Source organism: Notolepis coatsorum (assembly GCF_963971535.1).
Source record: "Notolepis coatsorum genome assembly, chromosome: 5".
NCBI lineage: Eukaryota > Metazoa > Chordata > Actinopteri > Aulopiformes > Paralepididae > Notolepis > Notolepis coatsorum.
Window position 1 is genome coordinate 129,515,062 of NC_140169.1, and position 14,707 is coordinate 129,529,768.

Sequence of the window (14,707 nt, forward strand, 5' to 3'; positions counted from 1 at the left end):
ATGTTATGTTATAGATAGATATGACTGAATTAAAATGTCAGACTGGTGTTAACTATCTTTTTGCCCCAGTCCTAGTGAATTTGGAGAGAGCATTTACACATGGATGATTTTGCTCTTTGCCTCTATCTATTTCCTATATATGGTGTCGATGCCATAGCAGTGTGGATGGGATGTGAGTCGTATTGATGGTCTTTCACTAGACTCCTTTCACGCTCGTCACGGGAGATGTTGGGATTGCGCTTAACGAAATATCATATTGAGTTGGTTTTAGAAGATATTCCAGTTGCGATACAACTTGCAATGCAATTCTAAGGCGTAGTCTTAAGTATACATTTCCTTTCCATGTCGTTTAAATGATGTTGAGTAAACATTGAGGTTGCCTTCGTTTACAATTTACATTTGCAAATGGTGGATTTTTGGAAATAAAAGATTTTGGGATACAAAATAAATTATCAAAATATACACTTTTGAATGAGAAAGCACCATTAATTCTTTTTTTAAAAGACATCGAAAATATGTCAAATCACACTGGAATTTGCACTGGAATAACCAAATGCTGTCAAATATCGTTATTGACCATATTCACACAGTGACCGGTTTTGCTCTTATGTCATGCTCAGATTGGGATTCCGTTCCATCCTGTTCCCAGTGTTAACCATTTGGGAAAGGAATCCCAACCTGAGCAGACATAGAAAAAGATCAAATCACACTGGAATCTGCACTGGAAAAACCAAATGCTGTCAAATATCTACGTCATGTCGACCACCAGCCCTAGCTGGGATGTCCTGCCAACCTCCGGTATCTCAGGAGCTCCCTCTCTCTCCTGCAGGTGAATAAGAACAAGAAGTGGAGAGAGCTGTCCACCCACCTCAACGTGGGCACGTCCAGCAGCTCCGCCAGCTCCCTGAAGAAGCAGTACATCCAGTACCTGTTTGCCCACGAGTGTAAGGTGGAGCGGGGAGAGGAGCCCCCACCTGAGATCATGGCTGCCGCGGAAGCCAAGAAACAGTCCCACCAGGCCAAGATCCAGCCACCATCTCCCGGTGAGTCTGACCTACCGGGATGGTGCCGGGGGGTAGAACTCGCCCCCATGGGCCCCCGACTCGCTCTGTCTGAGTTCACGTCCCCTCCCAGGCTGCGTCATTGCTTTACCCAAACGGTGCATGCTTCCGCGTTCCCGTTTTGCGCTCTGATTGGCTACTGATGTTTCTGGTCGCACCAATCGTGTGACGGCACTCTTTTGAAGTTGGTTAAGGTTAGAGTTTGTCTTAGAGCATGGCGATAGAACGGTTAGGGTTAGGGTTAGGGTTTGCTGCTGGTCGAGGCGGAAATGGGCGCGTCACGCGATTGGGCGCACATGTCACATGACCAGAAACGTCGGTGGCCAATCAGATTCGCAAAACGCATGAACCGTTTGGGTAAAGCATAGACGCTCCCAGGCTACTGTCCATGTCCGGGTTAGCGCCACCCTACATGATGGTAATTGGTTGAAGATATTTAAGCAACTCAGAACAATCCACCACCTCTATTCCTAAATGTGAATGGGTTCTTCTAGGGTTGTCAGTAAAAAGGAAGACAAATATAAATTATAATGTAAATAAATAAATGAGAGTAAAACGGTATTTACTGTGTTTTTCAAAGCACAGTAATCAAACACGGTTTTAACGATGACTCAAATTTGAATGGTATTACTAACCGTCAGGGAATTTTAGCCGTGGTTATCGTTAAAACCGGTAACCGTTTCCTCCCCAATGTGGATGGATGCAACATGATTGACTCTCATAATTAGTGCTGTGATTTTCTTTATTATCTTTTTTCCCCCTCCTTTTTTCCGATTTTTTTCTCCCATCCCACTGTTAGTCGTTATGCCAATTCCCAACCCCCTTCCTGGTTGTTGCGCACCCCCCCCCAACTGTTGGTCCGGGAGGCCGGAGACTGTCACATGCTTTCCTCCGACACACGTGCAGCCAGCCGGCAGCCAGCCTGGCAGCGCAGATTCTCACCGGGAGAGTGTAACGTGTGGAAGGTCACACTACCTTTCTCCAGATCCTACCCTCGCTGTGCAGGCCAGGCGCCCAGACCGAACTGTAGGGGTCGCTGTCCACAACGCCCAGGACCCACCCACGGCTTCCCTCCCCCTAACTCGGCCAAACGAGTTAGTATAGCGATCAGCCCAAGCCAAGGCAATGCTGACTCTCCGGGAGTCGAGACCGCAGCCTCTTGCATTGGTGACAAGCACAATCTCCGCTACGCCACCTGACCGCCCTAGTGCTGTGATTTTAAAGTGTGTACATTCACCAGTTTCCCATATTTACTGTATAATTTACATTTTCATCCCCATCACATTCCCACTTGCTCCGTATCGAAGCAGATCACTGCGCTTCATGCTTCAGGGAGAAAGGCTGGTCTGTTGCGCTGCTCTCTGCGTACACACTTAATCTTGTGCGCGCACATTTATCAAAACGTGGGAACAAATTGTATCTTTTTCTGCACAAATTAACCAAAACGTGGGAACAAATTGTATCTCGTTCACATGCAACAACATTTTGAGAGCTTGATGTAGTAAAATGTGGCCTCGATATATGTTGTTTTTCTCTCTGTGGCCACTATCTTCACCATGCTTTTTCGTGTAAAAATAATTGTAATAAAGAATATTATGCCTGCAATGCAAGTCAATAAAAATGGGTGTTACAAAGCACAGCCCAATGCCTAATGATTGTTGCCTGTGGCTACTACCCATAATGGCAAATACAACACCACTATGAACTTGTTAATTGTAAGCATTTTATGTCTGCTTTGATGTGGTAATAATATGCAAATCTTATCATTAATATTAAAATGTCATTAGAATTTGCCTCATTTCAGCCTGTTCATGGTGGAATCAATGGTATTCTTAGGGACTGTTGAGCCATGGTTCTTCTCAACCTTTGTTCTGCACTGGTACAGTCAGTGCAAGACTAGTGAGGACAGACCCTGTCTAACGCAGTCTATGGGTGACAGTGGCTCAGGAGGTAGAGCGGTCGTCTGATAATTGGAAGGTTCCCTGTTCGATTCCCGCTCCTCCTGGGCAGCGTGTCGAAGTGTCCTTGAGCAAGACACTTAACCCCTCTAAGTTCTAGGCCAGCAAGACTAGGTGAATACATACCCAGTCTATGTTCTGGGCCAGCAAGACTAGGTGAATACATACCCAGTCTAAGTTCTGGGCCAGCAAGACTAGGTGAATACATACCCAGTCTAAGTTCTGGGCCAGCCATCCTCAAGACTAAAGGCCCTTCAGTCACTCTCCAGGCCAGGGTTAGGACTAGTTGTGTATGTAGATATAAATGTGTCTGTGTACGTGCGCGTTTCTGGATGTTCGCAAAACACATCTCTGCACCATTTTCCAAAACGCAACAAAATTAATGTACGAAGAGGATATTATGTGCACTCCTAGTGTGCGTGCGTGTGTCTTAATCCTGTTTGCTCAATCATCCTCTCCTCTCCTGAATCTATTCATCTCAATTCTCACTCTGCTCTCTAAACGCAGCACGTGGCCCTATTTATGTCTGACAGGTGATTGTGTCACACAGAGAGAGGAGGAGTGTGTGTGTGGGGGGGTGGGGGGGTGTAGTGGTGGTGAGCTGTCAGACGGCCAGCAGTAGGTCCCCCCCCCCCCCTCCCTCAGGCTGGATAGCTGATGATGTCACACAGAGAGAGAGAGCTGTCAAGCAGCAGGGGGGAGGGTTTCCCCCAGAGAAGATTAATAGGGGAGGAGTGTGGGATATAAACAAAAGTGACCTCAATCTGACCTACTTTCCCACAGCCAACAGACCAGTGAGGCAGCAGTTTTTTTTCTCTCTCTCACACACACTCTTTCTCTCCCCTCTCTCTCTCTCTCTCTCACTCTCTGGGTGTGGGAAGGGGAGGGGTGGGTCACATGAGTTCACACATTGAGATCACGGCTGACTGAACCTCTGTATTGTTTACTTTTGGAGTTCAAACGCGCCTCATGGCTGGCAGAGGATCAAGCAGCAGTCCTCACGGAGCTCGCTCCCTCTCTCTCCTCTCTCTCTCTCTCCTCTCTCTCTCTCCTCTCTTTCTCTTCCCTCTTTCTCTCTCTCTCTCTGGACATATTCAGATTACCTATATCACACACACAGTATAACGCTTGGCTTTTCCCGTAATGTCTCATTAAAAATACATTACAAGGAGGATATGCATTCCCAGTGAGCCAACAAACCGTTTATTTGACTGTGTATGTGGGCGAGTTAGGATGTCTTGTGCTCAGTGATCTCTTGTATCATTATGTGGCATCTCCTCCTCCGTAACACTGCCAGTTATATAATCTTTATGACATTTGAAAAACAAGATGTAGCCTCTAAGATCACATGAACTGGCAGTTGCCAGTTAAGATCTGTAAGATATCAAGATATTAATTTCCCCATATGTTGACTAACGATGGGGGGGGGGGGGGGGTTATATTGTGATTCAGATATTGCAAGTGTGATATGATTCGCCATATTAGAGATAATGATACTATTTTTCCATCAAGCTTTTCCTTTTCTTTGAAAAAAGTTTTAAATGATTATGATGTGATTTTTGCAGGGGTCTCAATTTCTTTTAAGTCTGGAATATGAATATGAAATGCACTGCAGCACTACAATACTTAATTATGTCCATGGTAGGCGGAGTCTATCCGAGGACATTATGCATTCAGTAGCGCCCGTGTGTGGGTGTGTGAATCCATGCAATATTTAGCAAACTATAGGGCCGGTCAGCCTGTGCTTTGGCACAGAACGTTACAGAGGCACAAGAATGTGTGTGTGTGTGTGTGTGTGTGTGTGTGTGTGTGTGTGTGTGTGTGTGTGTGTGTGTGTGTGTGTGTGTGTGTGTGTGTGTGTGTGTGTGTGTGTGTGTGTGTGTGTGTGTGTGTGTGTGTGTGTGTGTGTGTGTGTGTGTGTGTGTGTGTGTGTGTGTGTGTGTGTGTGTGTGTGTGTGTGTGTGTGTGTGTGTGTGTGTGTGTGTGTGTGTGTGTGTGTGTGTGTGTGTGTGTGTGTGTGTGTGTGTCCATTGCCCAACATCAAGATCACATGGTTTAATAAGCTATTGTTTGATAGACTGGTTTATTATATAGAAGCCACCGCTCCTGCAGGAGGAATGACTATAAAGGACCACAATGAAAATAGGCCTTGGAGCTTTATTGTGTTATTCTGACCTGTTCAGTTTTTATACTATACAACTGTGGGACTGTTCTCTCTGAATGGAACTGTTCTGCTCTTGTGTGGACTGTTCTCTCTGAATGGAACTGTTCTGCTCTTGTGTGGACTGTTCTCTCTCAATGGAACTGTTCTGCTCTTGTGTGGACTGTTCTCTCTCAATGGAACTGTTCTGCTCTTGTGTGGACTGTTCTCTCTCAATGGAACTGTTCTGCTCTTGTGTGGACTGTTCTCTCTCAATGGAACTGTTCTGCTCTTGTGTGGACTGTTCTCTCTAAATGGAACTGTTCTGCTCTTGTGTGGACTGTTCTCTCTCAATGGAACTGTTCTGCTCTTGTGTAGGACTGTTCTCTCTCAATGGAACTGTTCTGCTCTTGTGTAGGACTGTTCTCTCTCAGTGGAACTGTTCTGCTCTTGTGTGGGACTGTTCTCTCTGAGTGGAACTGTTCTGCTCTTGTGTAGGACTGTTCTCTCTCAATGGAACTGTTCTGCTCTTGTGTAGGACTGTTCTCTCTGAGTGGAACTGTTCTGCTCTTGTGTGGACTGTTCTCTCTGTTCTCTCATTTATGTCTGAGAGAAGCAACAGTTGCGATTGGAGGATCAAGAAAAGAGGGCGGGATACTCTCAGCTAGTTGTTCTCTCTCTGACCTCTAAACATTCTTCTCCAGCCAACTCGGGGTCCCTCCAAGGCCCCCACACGCCCCAGTCCACCGGCAGCAGCTCCATGACTGAAATGCCCGGTGACCTGAAGCCCCCCACCCCGGCCTCGACTCCCCACGGCCAGATGACCCCACAGCCCAGCGGCAGGTAGGGGAATAGCACCTGCAGCCCTGTGTATCATCTCCACACACACACACACACACACACACACACACACACACACACATGTTCAGTCATGCTCACCCCGCGTGCGTCCGTCTCTTAGGAACAGCGGTGGGGTGAGTGTGCAGGATCCATTTTCCGAGGGGAACGATCCAGCCTTCCACAAGCATGGGCCCGTGCCCACTGGCGCCCCCTATCAGCAGGGAGGAGGCCCAGCAGACCCCTCCATGAGGATGCAGTACGATGCCAACAAAGACCCCTACGGTGCTCCCAGGAAGGGTGAGGAGGCGCAGTCCTGACCTGACCAGTGTTGAAAACATACAGAATACATACTGCCTACAGCAGGCCTACAGCGCAGTCAGGGCATCGCCACACTGGCGGGTTTTATCAATACAACCAACGATCGACTAGTCTGCCAGTTTGCTTATTAGTGGGTTTTTTACTGATATAAAAAGCATGATTCCACTCAGTTTGTATTGAAGATGTCCTCCCCTGCTTGCGGTCTGGGTTAGTCCTTCATGTAGCCTTGAACCTCTACAGCTGGTGAGGATCCTGTCCTTAGCCTCTGCTGCCCCCCAGTGTACAAATGTTTTACTACCACGCTGTAACCTACCTTACATGCTAAGAGAACAGCATGTTTTTCTGCAGGGCCGGGGGCCAGTGAGTCTTTTGGGCCGGGCCAGATGCCCAGCGGTGCCATGCAGGACCTGTACCCCCGCGGGCAACCGTCGGGGGCCATGCCGGGCATGGGAGTCGGCCCGCGACCTCAGTATCCCTACGGGCAACAAGGCTACGACAGAAGGTATCCAGTTCTTTCGGAACCTACTTCTCTCAAACCTACAATAGAAGGAGTTCTGTGACTTATCCACTTTTAATTCATTGAATGCCAGCTATTAGCCTTATTAGTCTATTTGCCAACACAATGAACCCGGAAATGTTGGAACCACCAAACTTTTATGATAGATTTTTTTTTGATCCACGTTTTCTCCCATTTTCTATATTTTTCTCCCATCCCAATTTCGTATCATCCAATTCAACCCTCCCCTGTCACGGACGCTGTTTCTTGCCTCCCACAAGCCGGCTGCAATGTGGACTAAGTCATACATAGCACAAGTCCCTTCCGGTACTTGAGGTAACAGCAGTCGCATCTTTTCACCTGCGCAGCTCGATCTCTCAGTGGCGAGGAGTAACGCGTGGGAGGCTCACGCTGCCCCCGACACTTCCTGATTCTACTGCGCAGGCGCACCAACCGACCTGTAGGAGTCGCTGTCCACAACGCCCGATCCCCACCCATCAGTTTCCCACCCCCTAATACGGCCAATGTGTATTAGTACGGACGACCAGCTAAACTGAAAGCAAATGTGGAGCGCTGGGCTCGAACTGACGAGCCCAGCGTCTCCAGCGTTTCGTGGCGAGCGCCTTGCCCACTACGCCACGTAGCCGCCCAACTTTTATGATAGATATGGATAGTATGGGTCACCAGCACTTAGAAACTGCCGGATGCTAAGTTGTACATGTTGGGCAACTTTTTTTATTTGCATAATTAGCCACATTTGCATAATCACCTAAATGGACAAATCTCGGAAACTACTTGATCAATTTCAACAATGTTGGAGTGGTTTTGGGGGTTATTCGGGATGCTGAATCCATTTATGATACTCAAGAGTTTAGGAATTGCAATATTTACTGGAATTTACCAAATTTCAATTTCAAGAGAAATTCTGCTGAATAATATTATGGGGAAACTTACTCCTTGCTTACAAGTCTTGGTTATCATAGACTCAGGTCTACTGTAAGCTTTAAGTCCCACATTAACAAGGTGACAAAAACATAATTCTTCCACCTTAGAAACAAAGCTAAAGTACAACCATTTATAAATCAAAAGGATGCTGAAAAACGGATCCATGCCTTTATTCCAAGCCGACTGAAGAAAATACTTCAGCTTATTCAACTCTCAGCTAGGCTATTACACTGGCTTCCGGTAACATTTAGAATTGATTTGAAGGTCCTCCTCCTTATGTACAAAGCCCTAAATGGAACCAGACCAAGCTATATTGGCAATTTTCTTGTCAACTACATGCCCCAAGAACACTACGATCATCTACTTCTATCATCTTGTATTTTTATTTTCTGCATTGCATTTATTCTGTCTATTTTATGCTCATTTGATGTATTCTAGTGTATTTTCTGCTGTGAAGCACTTTGGGCTGCAATTCTTGTATGGAATTTGTACAAATAACGTTTATTATTATTATTGCCATCCTTAGAGTTATTTGCTACCTCTATCTAGCAGGGCTAAAATTATTTGAAATGGTTTTGTTAACCCTCCTGTTATCCTCAAATTGACTTTACACTCTTTATCCTTGGGGACATTTTGACCCCAGCAGTTTAAACCTCCAGAAAATTATCATAATCAAAAGTGTTACCCAAATGTATGTTTCAGGTGCTTCATGTTACTTTGTTGATTACCTAAATAACCATTTAAATAAAACATTACACCTACTCCCCCCCCACCCACCCAATTATACATACATAATATATATTATGTTGTTCAAGTGGGGAGTGGGCCCATGATAACTTTCCGTTTTTGGAAAGTAACGTGTCTGCTTGTGGTTGAGAGACAACAGGAGCATCTGCACTAAGGGTCTCATTCTCATCAGAGGAGGACGCCTCATAATCAGGGTCTCAGACACATTCTCTCCTATGTCACTTTCACCGTCAAATATCTGTGACAACTTCACTGGCAGAAAACTTTTTCTTCAAGGTAATTTTCAAATTAGAGTTTAGAAGGCTGCTATGCAAGCTATGTTTGCTCCTCCCCTATGTTGCGTAAAGTTTAGGTAGTCAAAAATCACAAATAACAATAAAAATACAGTCCGGGATATACATTCTAAAATATATACAGCCAAAAATATACAGTAACATTTACAGTAATAAATGTAGAATTTTTTTAATAAAAATGTTTAAGTGTATATGTAAAAATAAGAAGTCAAAAGTCCAGGAAGATTACCAGAGTTTGTACTGTCACTCTGTGGTGAGCTAGTGAGGCACAGTGATGCGTTGTATACTCTGATGGTTGTTGGAATTAAGGACTTCCTGTGCCGTTCAGTGTTGCATCTAGGGAGTCTTAGTCTAACACTGAACATGCTCCTTCTATCAGCCAAGTCTGTGTATAGCGTGTGGGAGGGGTTGTCCATGATGCCGTGGAGCTTAGCAAGGCTCTTCCTCTCTGACAGAGGAAGAGTCTAGCTCCACTCCCACCATGTTACTGGCCTTCCTGACCAGCTTATTTGTCACATATAAGGTACATGTACATTACAGTGAAATACTTGGTTCTGTATGAGCCCCCTGAGATTGTGCTTCAGACAGTAAAAAAGTTAAAAAAAATAACACTATACAAAATATACAAACTAGTACAAGTACACAATGCAAACAAATGCAAAGATGAGTTAGAGAGGTAGTGCAAATCTTTTACTAATAAATAGATACAATATGGTGGTGTTAAAAAGTGTTTAAAGTGAATGTTAAAGGTGAGTGTTATTCCATACACATGGAATATGTATCTCGATACGATAGAGGGCACACATTGTGAAAACAAAGAACAATTTACCGCCTAATAGAGGCCTTGCACAGAGTGTTTAGAATGCCCATTTCTCCTTGTTAGGGACCAAGCAGTGAGACAATGAGGAAACAGGAGTTGTAGATGAAAACTGGGTTTTTATTTACCCACAAGGTGCAAAACCATTGCAAACCAAGAATTTGATAACTAGGACTATAGATGGGTTTCTCGTCCACGTCAGACTCAGCAAGGAGGCCAAAAGGAACGTAAGCTCAAATTGACATCAAATTGCCGTTACCTGTGGCCGGGAGTAATCCAAAAATAATATTCCAATTTCTTGATCGCCATCTGGTAGATCCAATGTCCATTTGCTCGACAGCATAATCCACCATAACATATGGATCGGGCATATTTGACGGGCTTCAAACCGGCAGAACCGGTCGCCTCGCCCGAGAAGGAAAAATGAAACCCGAGACCTGGGGCCATCCCACAGCCCAGGATACAATGTTAGAAAGGGTGCTCGATACCGCCGTCTAGCGTGATGCAGCCGGTATTGCACCTAGGCATTCTCAATGCGATTCCCAATGTTAATTCATTGACCGCCATGCCTATATGACCAAATTAGGGCTAGCACGCCACCGCTTTAATCAATGGGAGGACAGGGAAATTTGCGAGTGCTTAAAATATATCTTAAATTATGGGTCTAATACACCCGTCGCTTATCAATGACTTGCTTGCAGTCAACATGTACGAAACGGATAGTTTTTTCATCGGTACATTTCCGTTTTATACCGTTTTGAATAAGAGTATAGTTTTGGAGATTTCTAGTAATTCCAGAGAAAGACGCGATAATAGCCCTTTAGTGGAATACACAAAACACGTTGTAATTTTTTGGCTGATTTATGAATCGTTTTCAAATAAACGCTAAATTATCGATAGTATGTGTCCTTATGCACGATACAAAAGCGGGCTGAATCGCTTATCCGTGCCTTGCTCAGCGCCAACGGCACGCACGCACAGACACGTTGTGATTGCTATGAAAAAAACATCTGATTAACCCAAGACTGGTAACATAGAGTCCTTACCTCACATCAGATGTTCTGCAAAAAGATTAATCCAATTCCTGATTTCCATTCCAAATATCGATCGCATCCATTGATCCAACGTTATAATCCAAAACACATAATCCACGCTGCTCCCAGTCCCCCCAGTCAACGTGGTACAACGATACTGCATGCCAGAGAAGCAAAACCCGGACCGGACTTTTTTTCTTGATGCACATCCCCAGCCAATCCAATCCAATGATGTGCAATACCATCCGGGAGACGATAGGCGGCGGTATTTGCCCTTTTGCAAGGTCAGACCCATTCCCAATGATAACATCAGGTTGGATGGATGAAAATGAATGGATATCGCTAATAAAAGAAATAACGATTAAAACCTGACTATACTTGTGATTGGCACTCAAGCGTCGGCGAGTTAACCCGACTATCATCGTGACTGGCGTCCAATGAGTTAACGCAGAGTCAGTGGGCCTGTAATGAATAGAAATATCGCATAAAAGAAATAACGATCAAATAACGTATATATACGTGGTTGCCGTTCAGCGGTTGTCTGACAAACACGTATATAATCGTTTCAGATAGGCTTTTAATGAATTTGAATTAATTCCTGGTTGTATACTTTGTTTATTTATTTATAATTGTTTTGTTTTTAGGACTGACATTTATGTTGCACTCATAGTTTATTATTTATGTTATGCCTATGCTTACGTTGTGTCAGAATTGTTTTATGTGTAGTGCATTTATCTCTATGTAACTGTTGCTATGTTTTACTTCTGTGAAGCACTTTGTGATTTTATCTGTGAAAGGTGCTATACAAATAAAGTTTCCTTACTTACTTACTTACTTATTTTAACACACGTCCTTGTCTCCAGGCCAGACCATGTGATGGGACCAGATGGGGGTATGGTGGTGCCCCCTGGGGGTCAGAATAACATGGGACCTTCTGGAAATGACCCCAACATGTATTCTCCCAACAGATACCCACACCAGAGGTAATGTGTAGAGCCCTAATGGCCAGCTGGCTGCCCACAGGTCATATTCAGTCCATGTATACATCCAGCACCCAAATCACCTACATCTGCTGTAATGTGGGAATGCACTTAAAGGGATGTTCAGGTTTTTGTAGTCCTTTTGCACGATGCTTGAATCTTCTGTAGATCAAACAGGATGTCTCTGAACCCACAGTCGGCCACTAATTCGCTGTCAATGGAAGTGTGACTTGATGGTAGGGCTGGGCGATATGACCAACATATCATATCACTATATTTTCCTTAGTTTTGACAGTATAACAGTATGTGACGGTGTAGTTTTTCTGTGCAAATTACATTGTGATATGAAATTTTTTTACATCTTTATCTTGTAATACAATTGTCATCATGGTCCTATTTAATTCGAAATTGTCTATTTTCTTTAACTTTTTAAATATTGCTGCAAGGAATGTTTTTTGGATGAACTTAGAAATATAGTTTGTATATATTATTAAAAAGATATTGTTAATATGTATATATATTGTGGATGATGGTACAGTATTAAAACTAGGGGTGTAAAGGTACACGTATCCGTACCAAACCGAACAAGTTTCAGTGTGTAACGTACCGTACCGAACGGCTGTGTAGTGTACCGAACGAATACAACGGTATGTTAACCACTAACGTCCGCCCACCGGGGGCTGTTTTTTTCACAATCTAATATAATTATTATAATTTTTTTACAAGTCGATTATTAATTTCAATATAGAATATTTGTTGACAGCCCTACAAGTAGTTACTGCACACTACATCCCCACTGAGTGGAACATGGAAAGCCAAACTTTCCCCCACTGTACCGAACCGTACCGAACCTTGACTTCAAAACCGAGGTACATACCGTACCGTGGTTTTTGTGTACTGTTACACCCCTAATAAAAACCCATACCTTTGCATGGATCCTATGACAGTATACCTCCCAGCCCTACTTGATGACATCACAAATTCAGCCTTGATTGAGCCTCCATTTTTGTTCATGTTTATAGGTATACATACAACAAAGGGTTAACCCTTTTCACTGTGACAATACAGAAGGTTAACCCTTTCACTGTCACACGACAAATGGTTAACCCTTTCACTACCACACTACAGAAGGTTCTGTAGTGTGGTAGTGAAAGGGTTAAGTTTACTGCCCACGGTCATGGAATAGCACAATACATTTTGTTTTATGGTGGACTTTCCCTTTATAGGGGAGATATTGTGTATCTTTTAAACAGTTTATATATATATATCATTTTTAATGTATTTATTTTATGTAGCTGTAGCAACATACCACATTTCTTTATTAATGAATTGCCTGGCTACCCCACACCCAAGGATAAAATACTTACAAACTGGGCAGTACATTAGGTAGGCAGTGTTCCTGGCTCCAAAAAGCACAGATAATTTATGAATTAAAGTTATTGCTTGTGTGTGTCCCTGTGACATCAACGGGCAATAGTTCTGAACAGACTAAGCAAAACCCATTTATCATAATATGACGCCTCTAACTTTGAAGCAGCATTTCTCCCGGTAAGCTAGCGCCACGCCATCAACATTGCTTATCCCTGGCTTAGAGGATAGCTGGAGTATTTCACTAGTGCTCATGTGTCATTAAAACCTCTGCAGTCCTATCTGTATTACTAGAACATCCTCTATGTCTGCATCTCTCTTATTCCCAGGCATGGCCATGAAGGCTATGGTCAGCAGTATGCTCATGGAATGCCTTATGGCTCTCACCAGCCTGGAATGTACCCCCAGCAGCAGGTCAGCCCCCAGCCCCCAGAGGGCGCTATGACATTACTAATCATTACTGTTGATTCTTTTCAGAGTCATTATTCTGTAAAAAGTAAATACTCATAGTTGGTTGCTTGTCACATCGTTGGGCTCCTAGTTTGGTTGTGTAATATGCTTAATAGTGTGGTGATTTCTGTATAGTATATATATATAGTATATAGTACTTGTATAGTAATGTAATGTGTTTGTCTCCAGGGCTATAAGAGGCCTGTAGAGGGGATGTACGGCCCGCCTGCTAAGCGACATGAGAGTGAGGCCTACGGGATGCAGCAGTACAGCGGGCAGCAGGCAGACATGTACGGGCAGTACAGTGGAGGCTTCATGGAGCGCAGGCCCATCCAGGGCCAGTACCCCTACCCCTACGGCCGGGAACGCATGCAGCCGGCCGGCCAGGGAGCCCCGCAGCACGGCATGATGACCGGGGGGCCCCCACCTGGTCCCGGAGGCTCCGGAGACGGACCCCAGGGCAACATGTGGCACCCCAGGACTGACATGGGCTACCCCTACCCCACCAGGCAGGGCCAGGGGCCCCCTTACCCCGGCATGGGCCGGGGAGATGATCCAGAAGGCAGGGCCCCTCAGGACGGCCAGTGGCCCGGTCACCCAGGCCAGCGCCAGCCCCCTTTCCCACACCACTCCTCCTCTCCCTCCCCCATGGCTTCTCGACAGCCGCCTTCCTCCTACCAGACCAACCCGGCCATGGCTAACCACATCTCTCGGGCCCCGAGTCCCTCGACCTTCCCGCGGCCCATGGGAGGCTCCTTGTCCCCCAATAATGCCCACTTCATGGCTTCCATGAAGAAGGCGGGGTCCATGCCTGGTGCTCACAGTGGAGGGATGCATGGCCAGAACATCCCAGTCATCCACCGAGAGATCAACTTCCCCCCGGACTCGGTGGAGGCCACCCAGCCCAAGCTCAAGCCCCGGCGCAAGCTCACCTCCAAAGACACAGGTTAGAATCCTGCTCCTCGTGACCTGTTTCCAGGGGAAATTTGTGAAACGACCAGGCAAATTAGCTTGTATTATAAATAATTTCCTTGCTTCAAATCCACATAAATACATTTATAATATGTTATATGATTAGGTATGCTATAATGGTGTTGTTATAATGGATATTGTGTGGCAGATGGAGATGTTTTAATTTGCATGACTTCAAATATCAGAACAAAGTAATGATCTGCAAATATTTTAGCTACATTTTCTTTGACCCGTCCCTGGACAACATTTGATTCATGGGATGGCGGCAATTTTGCCCTTTGCCCTCGT

The 14,707-nt window shown here is 44.9% G+C and overlaps 1 protein-coding gene across 1 annotated transcript in view; it reads left to right on the top strand.

The window, feature by feature from the left end:
- arid1b (AT-rich interactive domain 1B) overlaps nt 1–14,707 on the top strand; it is a 122,496-nt gene that overhangs the window by 101,853 nt on the left and 5,936 nt on the right. Inside the window, 7 exon segments of the mRNA XM_084314256.1 lie at nt 830–1,043; nt 5,864–6,002; nt 6,121–6,296; nt 6,666–6,819; nt 11,513–11,632; nt 13,327–13,411; nt 13,637–14,393. Of these exon segments, the coding sequence (XP_084170382.1) occupies nt 830–1,043; nt 5,864–6,002; nt 6,121–6,296; nt 6,666–6,819; nt 11,513–11,632; nt 13,327–13,411; nt 13,637–14,393 (1,645 nt within the window).